Consider the following 10,441-nt stretch of genomic DNA (forward strand, 5'->3'; position numbering starts at 1 on the left):
GGGCTGTGGGCTGTCTCAGGGTATGGATGTGCCCCAGGGTGGGGTCTGTCTCAGGGTATGGATGTGCCCCAGGCTGTGGGCTGTCTCAGGGTATGGATGTGCCCAAGGGTGGGGTCTGTCTCAGGGTATGGAGCACTCCATGGGGTTGTGTGAGTCTGGGAGCAGGTGGCAGTTGAAGGGCCAGCTGAAGGAGAGCAGGTCCAGGGCCTGGCTGCACTGCTGCTCTGCTGAGGAGCATACAGAGCGGCAGGGCTGTAAGACCCCCCCCTGGGGGCTGCACTGGGGAAGGAACATCCCACACACCAGCCTGCGCAGGGGTTCAAAACAAGCTAACTCCATCAGCACCTGAGGGTAACACACATACATAAATGCATACATATATACACACGCACACACAGATATGTACACACAAAATATGTGTATTCTACATTACTACACATACACACTACACTACTAGACTACCATACACTACGATTGTGAATGGCTGTGTGACAGTATTTGTGTGTGTGTGTGTATCACCTTGTACTGCCGCAGCAGTGTAGCGGCCTCTCGCTGGTCGGTGATGGAGAGCCAGATGTTGGGGAAGGAGGTGAGGTTGTAGCTCAGGCCCTCACACAGCTCCACCTCGATGGGCTCACACGACGAGGCTTGGGGGGTGAAGGTGGAGTGTTTATAAGTGTCTGCATGTGTGTGTTGAGTGGAGGGTTGGTGGAGTGTACTACTTACTGAAGGGAGGGTAGGTGGAGTGTACTACTTACTGAAGGGAGGGTAGGTGGAGTGTACTACTTACTGAAGGGAGGGTAGGTGGAGTGTACTACTTACTGAAGGGAGGGTAGGTGGAGTGTACTACTTACTGAAGGGAGGGTAGGTGGAGTGTACTACTAACTGAAAGAAGGGTAGGTGGAGTGTACTACTTACTGAAGGGAGGGTAGGTGGAGTGTACTACTTACTGAAGGGAGGGTAGGTGGAGTGTACTACTTACTGAAGGGAGGGTAGGTGGAGTATACTACTTACTGAAGGGAGGGTAGGTGGAGTGTACTACTTACAAAAGGGAGGGTAGGTGGAGTTGTCACAGCCCAGCTCGTCAGCTCCATCGGCACAATCTGTCCAGCCGTCACACAGCCACTCCTGCTGCAGACACTCCCCACTGCTGCAGGCAAACTGGCTGGGGCCACACGTCCCTGACACACACACACACACACACACCTCTACATCAGTGTGTGATCCCCAGGCTGTGGAAGAACCAGTACTGCTAGTACTTCGGGCTATTAATCAGAAGGTTGCCAGTTCGATTGACGTTGTGTCCTTGGGCAAGGCACTTCACCCTACTTGCCTCGGGGGAATGTCCCTGTACTTACTGTAAGTCGCTCTGGATAAGAGCGTCCGCTAAATGACTAAATGTAAATGTACTGTGGACTGTGACTCACTCTCAGACAAGGAGATGGACTGGTAGGAGCAGTTAAAGCCACTGTCGGCCACGCCCTCGTCCGCCACGAACACTACGGTCATCTGGGGCCCAGAGGAGGTGAGGTCCGGAGGGAGGCTGGTGCCACAGTACCTGACAGAGGGGAGGAGATGGGAGGCTTCAGTGGCTGTTTGCCAAGGCCAGGTCAGACGTTACACAGGTGAGAGTTCAGAGATTGGGACTGTAGAAGCCTGAGCCAGCTTAGAGGACCTAAGCCTGCAGAATTTAGGTACCCAACCTGAGCCTGTTTCCTCACCGTCCCAGCACTCTGCCAGCTCCAGTGTCGCTGCTGTCATGGACCTCCACGTAGTCAAACTCACACACGTCCTGGGTCTCCAGGCTGAAGTTACGGAAGCTCAGTCTGATCACGTGACCCTCCTCCACAGAGATACGCCACGTACACAACTGACGGGGAAAGATATGGAGAAAGATACTGTGTGTTTGTAATGGTTCCCCCCTAAGCCCCATGCACTAAGGGCATGTTACACTAGCACCACCTACCTGTTGATGGGGGTAAGGCTTGGGGTGGTTTGGACTGGATAAAGTACCGGAGGGTCCACTCTTCTGCCCCCCACACTCTGTACAACCACATAAGAGTAATGAGAGCACACACACACATGCACACACATACACACACACACAGACACACACACTATCTGTACTGTTGGATATACAGACAGACAAGTGCTTTATCTCTTTAAAAAGCATCTATACACACACACATCCTCACCCTTGTGCTTGTGGCTGCAGTTGGCCTCATCAGTGTGGTCGAGACAGTTGGACTGTCCGTCACACACAGACACAGGCAGGAGACAGCGGCCATGGTCACACATTAACTCCTCTCTAGAGCAGCTCTCTGAGAACACACACATATGCAGCCATGCACACACACACACACAATAACACTCGTACACACGCAAGCATTTTTCAAGCAAAATAGCACACACATAGCATACACACACAAACTGTACCCACTGTGCTCTGGTGAGATGGCGCGGTACTGTGCGCTGAATCCGGCGCCCCCAATGCTGCCGTCAGAGCGGAAGCTGACCCACACCGTGCTGCTGTTGGTGTTGACTGTAGGGGGCGCTACATTCCCACAGAACCTGGGGAGCAGTGACACACGGATGACCTCTGACTTTTACTACACACCGGGACTATGTACGTTAAAGGTCAAGGCTAGGTAAGGAACCTGGGGATCACAGAAGCTCTCACCTTTCGACCTCTGACCCTTACAATATGCCGGGACAAATTAGGATCAACCATAATGAGGATGACGACGACTGTCCATCATTAGAATTTTTTACGTTCTGATGACCTCATCTGTTGTGAGACCATGTGACCCACCTGGTGACCAGGTTCTGCTCTGTCTCTTCCTGGACCTCCAGCCAATCGAAGAGGCAGGGGGAGGGGCCTTCCACTGTCAGAGAGGAGACGTGGATCTGGACCAGTGAGGGAGGGGCCACCTGGATCATCCACACACAAAGACTGTCTGGAGGGTAGTACCCAGGGTGGTTGGGGGAGCTGAAACTGCCCTCTGGATCTGTCAACACACCCCCACACCCTAGAGAGGAGAGAAGACCATTTGTCTCGGACGTCTGTCACTTGGAACGGCATCTATCTCATCTTTACTCACGTGTCTCAGGTGTGGGGTGTCTGGTCATCGGCGGCACTGCTGTGCCCTTAAGGCTGGTGTTGCTAGGCATTGTGGGTAGGCTGCTGGGTGCTCCGTCCATAGTCAGCTGGTCCAGGGGATTGGGTGGCACGGCAACTCCTTCTATTGTCTGATCCTTCAACTCTGCAGGACAGATGAACACACCTCCTCCCTGTGATCCTCACCATCAGCATTGCGTTTGGATGATTGATTGATCATTTTGATTGATCGTTTTGATTGATAGGTTGATTGTTTGTTTGATTGTGTGAGTGTGTACGTATATATGTTTGTGTGCGTGTGTGTGTGGGCCTCACGTGTGAGGATGAGCACCAGGGCCAGGCCCACAGCAGCCATGAGGAGCAGAGCTGCAGCAGACACCACCACCATCCCCCAGCTGCACCAGGTAGCACGCAGACGCATCACACACACCCCAAACAAACCCTGGCCTGGGACACACACACACACATACACACACATAAACACGCACACACATACACAAACAAGCAGAGAAGAAAAGACAGCAAGTGTCAGGAAAAGCATGGTTTTGGTATACAGAAACATTGGCACCAAATGTTAGATTTAATGTAGAACAGTGATGAGGTCACAGCGTGACTCACTGGCAGCGGGCTGTTTGATTGGCTCTGGGGTGGGGGTGTTCCTGAACCCATCCACCCGGTCATCGCGCTCCCCCTCAAGCTCAAAGGCAGGGTTGGAGAATACGTTCTAGGATGTAACAACAAATGCAGAATCATGGAAACTCTAAAAACTCTTTGCAGCAACAAGAAGAAAACTTGAACTGTTTCTGCCCCGGCTAGAATCCCAGATATAAGATGTTTTTCATCGTACTGTCATGTTCTATCTGTGTTTGAAGGTTGTATCTCTCTCACCTTATATATGTCAGGTGGCTCAGGGGAGTAGATGGACACTTCAGTTTGGTCTGTCATTCTTGGCTATAGTTCAGTTTCAGGCCTCCGGGAAAACATGAGAGTCCAGCTGGAAGCCTTTTCTCAGCAGACAATCAAAGTATGTGAGAATGTTTATTGGTGCGTGAGAAAGGTGAGAAGCTCACCTTGGTTTTCTCCAACATCCTTCAGTCTGCAGTCTGATCACTCACTCCACCAGAGAAGAATCTGAGGCCTTCAAGACCCCAGAACACCACAATCTCTATGACCGCCAATGGGGGGGAAAAAGTTACGGTAATCCTCGACAAGCCCACAAAACAATGTTTACTCCACAAAACTTGAGGGTCCAGGGTAGCAGTGAGTTCAGTGTTGGTTTCTCTCCTCTCCCGGGGTTCAGAGGTGCTCCCAGAGCCAGCCTGCCAGGATACGGCTGAAAGGTGTAGACGTGTTGGCGGCTGTTCTTGTTTTGCTGACGGTGAGTAATTTGTTACAAAAGGGTTCTAGAACCCCCTTCATGGTGTTCCACAAAGCCAAGTCAGCTGAGAGGACTGAGCTGTGAGCAGGGAGCGGGGGGGGGGGGGGGGGGGGGGAGGTTGGAAGGAGGGGGTTGCAGAGGACTGAGCCTTGAGATCAGGGACAGAGGAGGAGGGGTGGGAGGGAGGGGGGTGGGTGGGGGGGGGAGGGTGGCGGTGGACATGGGCCAGGGGACAAGGGTAGAAGTGGTTGCGGCTCCTTCTAAACTCTTTATAATACCCGTAATGATAATCCCATCTTTTAAAACTTTTACAGGCACACACACACACGGTACACACAAAACCAGTGGCACTGGTGAGTACAGATTGAGCCATTTGGACTACAGATTGAGCCATTTGTGGTAACAAGGCCTCATTAGTAAAACGCTGGAGTACTGCATGATGAATTCTAGATGTTCTGAAGTGGAGTCTGAGATCATGGGAATACCTACAGTTCTCAGAATAGAGAACAGAAAATAGAAAACGTTAATTCCAAAAGTAGATTTTGCAATAAAAAAAGATATTGCTCAATCTCAACTTCCATGTTTCACTTGTGTTTGTTACTGAAAGATCACAGTTCATATAAAAGTGATGTACTCTTGCTTTTGTGGGCTTCACTCTGCAGTATCACACACACTGTTGCTGGGACAATCTTGTGTCTTGCAACTGGATATGCAGGCTGTATCTATCCTGTGGCTCATCCTCTCTGTTCTCTCTCTCCAGCTCGGTGAGTAGATCTTTCTTTTCCCTGTCCTCTTCTCTGCTCTTTTCTGCAGCTGTAACACCATGCAGTTGTACTGAGGACTTTGAAGAAGAACCGTATGGATACACTGAAACATTGATGTGTATGTTTGGGTGCATGTCTTACTGTGTGTCTGTGTGTGTGTGTGTGTGTACACTAGTGTGTATGCAGGAGACCGACTATGAGGGGGAATACGAGTACGACGACATGGAGTTCCCTCAGAACTGTTCCATCAGTGAGGTCATCAAAGGGGGACGGGTGTCCTATATGCAGGCTGGCGTTCCTGGTAGCAGGCTCACCTATCACTGTGAGCAGGGCCAGTATCCCTCCCCTGTCTCCTATAGGCTCTGTGGAATGGATGGAGAGTGGTCTTCCATGAGGCTGGCCAGTGGAAGAAAGGTTTCACAAGCAAGCTGTAAAGGTAAGCCTGGTAAATATTATAGGATGCAGCTAGTCATTGTTATGTAAAGTAATCTGTAATAACTTCTGTTATACTCTTTTACGACCGCCCACCACCCCAGATGTTTTGTGTCCGGGCCAAGTCCAGTTGGACAACGGAGAGTTCTGGCCCAGGGACCAGTGGCTGCGTCCAGGACAAAACCAGAGCTTCTCCTGCCACGAGGGCTACCCCATGAAAGGCTCTGCCCAGAGGACCTGCACCCTGGAAGGGGACTGGACTGGGACCACCCCCCTGTGTGGCAAGCAAGGTGAGAATAGGACTTCTTTTAAGCAGGGACCTGGATTTTACCTGTACTTTCAGAAACTGCAGACGGATGATTTTGTCATTCACAACGTAGTCGCACAATAAATGTTCTGATTTAAAGAAGTTATTTTTGAAAGAGGAGAAATCTGCTGTTTCCATTTCAGTGATTACCACTTTGTACAAATTGTGTAATACGTAAAGTCCAAGTAAAATAAGGCGAGAGAAGACCTCTTATGTGGCAGCAGGCTATGAAGCTCTGCTGTATCTTTTTACTCTCTATCTACCTATTTCCCTCTTCTTTTCATCCTTCTCTCTATCCCTTTCCACCAGATGATGACTGTACAGACCCAGGCATCCCACCAGGCGCTCTGCGGACCTCTGGTCGGCTCCGTGTGGGAGACAAGATCCAGTACCGCTGCCAGAGTGGCATGGATCTGCTGGGTTCATCTGAGAGAGTCTGTTTGGAGGCCCGAGAATGGAGCGGGTCAGAGCCTCGATGTCAGGGTCAGTGAGCGGACCACACTAGAGCTGGCCAAGCTGAAGGGCCAGAGACAAAAAAACATTCATACACATATTTAAGTGTTTACAGTAACTGGTATTTGGTTCCTTATTCTGCGGTCATGTTTTTCACTTCAGTTTTACAGAGATTTGTCCTTTTGGGGGGGGGGGGGGACTTGTTCTAAGAACAGGGTTGAGCAATCTCAAAGACTCTTCTTACAATTGCAAATTGTGCTAAATATGTGTGTGTGTTGCAGCACCGTTTGCCTTTGACTCTCCCAGCTCTGTGGCCCAGGCCATGGGAGGATCCTTCTCTGGAGTCATGGATGTCCTTTCTCCAGAGTTCAAAAAGAAAGAAAAGAAAGGTGAACAGAGAGAGAAAAACAAAGGAGAATAGATGAAGACAGAGAGTGTGCATTTGGGTGTCATGTGAGAAGCACTGTACATGCCCCATGACCCCTGCGTTCCTCTATGCTGTTCCAGTGACCTTTGAGCGCGTGCTGCGTATCGCCGATGGCCGCATAAACATCTTCATCCTGCTGGACACCTCCGGCAGCATCACCGCACAACAGTTCGAGCAGGCCAGGACTGCCACCATTGCCCTCATACGCAAGGTACAGTAGACCTCCATGAACTTCTATTCAGTTTAACACATGCACACATTCACACACAACACATGCAATTCTGATGAGTATGCTAACTTTCCCCAACATAACAATGTGATATCTGGATTCAGTTAATTAATTATTTGGATATTTCATTAATGAATGTAATAATTACAGAAATGTATTCATTCCCACATCTCTCCTGCAGTTGGACAGCTATCAGGTTCAGATGAGGTTCCATGTGACATCATATGCCAGCACGGCCATAAAGATAGTCTCTATCTTGGAACCCTGGTGTGACAATGCTGATGAAGTCATCCAACACCTGAATGAATTTGACCACAACAGTATGTCACTCAAATGGTTATTTGTGTATACATTCATTCTTTCCATTAATCCATTAATTAATTAATCTATCCATCCATCCATAGATCCATCCGTTTTTTTGTCCCCTCCAGGTCACAAGAGCCAGACTGGTACCAACTTGTATGCCGCTCTACGCACCGTCTACGAAGAGATGTCCTTTCTCAAACACAATGCAATAGAACGGAAATTCTTTAACCAGACGCAGAATGTCATCCTCATTGAGACAGATGGTAGGTCAGATAGAAAGAAGGTATGTCAGGTAAACAGATGGTAGGTAAGGTAGACAGCCATCATTGTTCTACAGGCTTCTCTAACACAGGCTCCTTGTTCTATGGGGTTCTCTAACACATACTCCTTGTTCTACAGTCTTCTCTAACACAGGCTCCTTGTTCTCTAGGGTTCTCTAACACAGGCTCCTTGTTCTACAGGGTTCTCTAACACAGGCTCCAGTGCGCTTGCGATGCTGGCCCAGATCCGGGATCTCCTGGGGTACAGTCCCACATCCAAGGAACACTCTCATGAGGACCTGCTAGGTCTGACACTGCTGCAGGAGTTGTCTCACGATACACTGCAAACCTGGCTCACACACACACACATTCACAGTTTACAGAACAATGATAATCCAAGATACTGTCTTTCTTTCTCTTATTCTTTCACTCTTTTACAATTTTTCTTTGTATAATGTGTGTGTGTTCCCTATAGACGTGTATGTGTTTGGATTGGGAGACAAAGTGAATAAAAAGGAGCTGAATGACATCGCCTCCAACAAGAGAGATGATCCTCATTTGTTCATCCTGAGGGAAGCCAAGACTCTGGGAGAGGTCTTCAACACCATGATCAGTAGGCTATCTGTCTGTCTGTCTGTCTGTCTGTCTGTCCGTTTTCTCACCGGCTCAATAATTATTAATCTTCTGTGTTGTGTGTGTGTGTACAGGTGATGAGAGTGTGATCATGTGTGGTATTGCACAAGAGGATGTCTCCAGCGACAGTAAAGCTCACACGAGACCCTGGCGCGTCAACATCATCACGGTGCAAACCCTCTTCAATACCGGCGTTGAATGAATGGATGGATGAATGGGTGGATGGTTGGAGATGTTGATAGATGGAAGGATAGATGAATAAACAAACAAATTAATAAACCCAGACACCTCTCCAATGACAATATGCTATTCATAACACATCTACTTTATAAACCCTGGTCTCTGGGCCCTTCCTCTGTGTGGTTCATCTCCAGACCGGGTCTAGAAGTGAGAAGTGCCAGGGCACCATCCTAAGCGAGGACTGGGTTCTGACGGCCGCTCACTGCTTCTCCAACGCGGGCCACGAGGGGCTGGAGGAACAGAAGACCACTATTGAATACGGTCAGTCCATCGGGTCTGTGTTATTGTCATCTTGCAACCAAATATGTTTTTCGAGTACACTATTTGTACTGGTGCAGAGTGGATGCGAAAACTGTAGTTGCTGTGTGTGTCCACCAGGGGGAGGTTCAGTATCGGCTGCCAACCTGTTTCTGCATCCTCTGTATGACGTGATGGGTCTCAAACACAAGAACGTAAAGGAGTTCTACGACTATGACATTGCTCTGGTGAAGGTGCAGAGGAGCATCCCTATCTCTCAGAAGGCCAGGTGGGGACTCATTGAACGTATTTGCATTTATAATCTCTCAACATTACTACTAGTAAATGCATGTGTGTGTGTATGTGCGTGTTCAACAGGCCTATCTGTTTGCCGTGCACTAAGCCAGCCAGCCGTGCTATGAAGATGAGGCCCGATTCCACCTGTAAACAGCACTGTAAGACATAACCTTTTAACCTATGACATCAAATTCCAAATAATTCTCTGACCCATGACATCATAGTTCCATTGCACGGTATATTCATTGTTCTGCATGTATGTACGTGTGTTTCAGGGAATGCCTTATTCCCCACAGAGATGACCAGAGCCTACTTCATCCACAAGGAAACCCGCAAACAAACACACATCCACACTGGTAGTAGGGTAAGTGAAGACAGACGCATATATTCCAGTCAGTAAATTCACCTTCTCAATATCTCACGTTTTATTGTATTCTTTGTCTGTCTCTGTGTATCTGTGTGTGTGTGTGTGTAACTGTCCAGAGACCTGACTGTGTGAAGCATGCAGAGAGGACCCTGACCCAGAACACAACTGTAACTCTGGACGAGTATGTTCCTGACAGGTTCCTGTGTACCGGAGGAACCCCATCACAGATGGACGCTTCCACCACCAAAGGTACATTACAGGAGAGAGGTAGCCTGCACACACACACACACACACACACTTCAAGTTATCTCACCAGATGTCCCTACGCTGTTACAGGTGACTCTGGTGGTGCTCTGTTCTTGACAAAAAGAATGAGGAACTTCCAGGTGAGAACCCCCTTTCAACTCTGAATTTCCCTTTGGGAATACAAAAGGTTCTATCTAATCTAAGTCCAGTAACCAGTCCTAGACATATAGCAACCTAAATCCCCTGTATTTCGTTAACGTAATATTTCACCACTTAGTAGCCTTGTGGCGAAGCAGTGATCCCAGCAGTGTTTTCCCCACCTGTCCTGTAGGTGGGGGTGGTGAGCTGGGGCACGGTGGACATACACAAGAAGCCGAGCGATAAGGAGCACGCTCGAGATTTCCACATCAACATCTTCAAGCTGATGCCGTGGTTGCGGCAGCACCTGGGGACGAAATTGGACTTCCTTCCGGATGAATGAGTGCATGATGACATCACATCATGTAATGATTTTTCTATCCCGTTTCCGAGGATGTGGACACTTCGACACTTACCCCCAAGTTTCCACTTGATCAAATGCTTTAAATGCATAGTTGCACACTCTGCCCTGCGCCTTACCGCTCCCCATGAAAAGGTGTGCTAGTTTATAGTCAATGGCCTGCTAGCTGAACATTCTACTCTCTATAACTCTTGTATATTTTAAATGGCATGTACAGCATCTTTATATAAACAATAACAGCTTCAGGC

The 10,441-nt window shown here is 48.8% G+C and overlaps 2 protein-coding genes across 2 annotated transcripts; one reads left to right on the forward strand and one right to left on the reverse strand.

The window, feature by feature from the left end:
- Positions 1-3: 3 nt before the first annotated feature.
- Positions 4-4,484, reverse strand: mfrp (membrane frizzled-related protein). Its single transcript, XM_062472248.1, has 13 exons — positions 4,007-4,484; positions 3,737-3,842; positions 3,434-3,565; positions 3,102-3,263; positions 2,813-3,029; positions 2,441-2,571; positions 2,196-2,321; positions 1,967-2,043; positions 1,722-1,870; positions 1,428-1,558; positions 1,047-1,181; positions 520-647; positions 4-345 (listed from the first exon to the last, which is right to left on the reverse strand). Exons 1-13 carry the CDS (start codon positions 4,061-4,063, stop codon positions 121-123), a joined length of 1,776 nt encoding a protein of 591 aa, XP_062328232.1. The 5' UTR covers positions 4,064-4,484; the 3' UTR covers positions 4-120.
- A 618-nt stretch (positions 4,485-5,102) lies between these two features.
- Positions 5,103-10,436, forward strand: si:ch1073-280e3.1 (complement factor B). The gene is made up of 18 exons (XM_062472244.1): positions 5,103-5,260; positions 5,436-5,696; positions 5,797-5,982; positions 6,309-6,482; positions 6,734-6,841; positions 6,960-7,090; positions 7,290-7,428; positions 7,540-7,677; positions 7,876-7,980; positions 8,150-8,287; positions 8,382-8,476; positions 8,682-8,808; positions 8,926-9,073; positions 9,163-9,239; positions 9,357-9,445; positions 9,565-9,697; positions 9,785-9,834; positions 10,026-10,436. The coding sequence occupies exons 1-18, from the start codon at positions 5,125-5,127 to the stop codon at positions 10,173-10,175; spliced, it is 2,385 nt and encodes a 794-aa protein (XP_062328228.1). The 5' UTR covers positions 5,103-5,124; the 3' UTR covers positions 10,176-10,436.
- The last annotated feature ends 5 nt before the right edge of the window (positions 10,437-10,441 follow it).

Source organism: Osmerus eperlanus, chromosome 11 (genome assembly GCF_963692335.1).
Source record: "Osmerus eperlanus chromosome 11, fOsmEpe2.1, whole genome shotgun sequence".
In the NCBI taxonomy this organism is placed as follows: Eukaryota; Metazoa; Chordata; class Actinopteri; order Osmeriformes; family Osmeridae; genus Osmerus; species Osmerus eperlanus.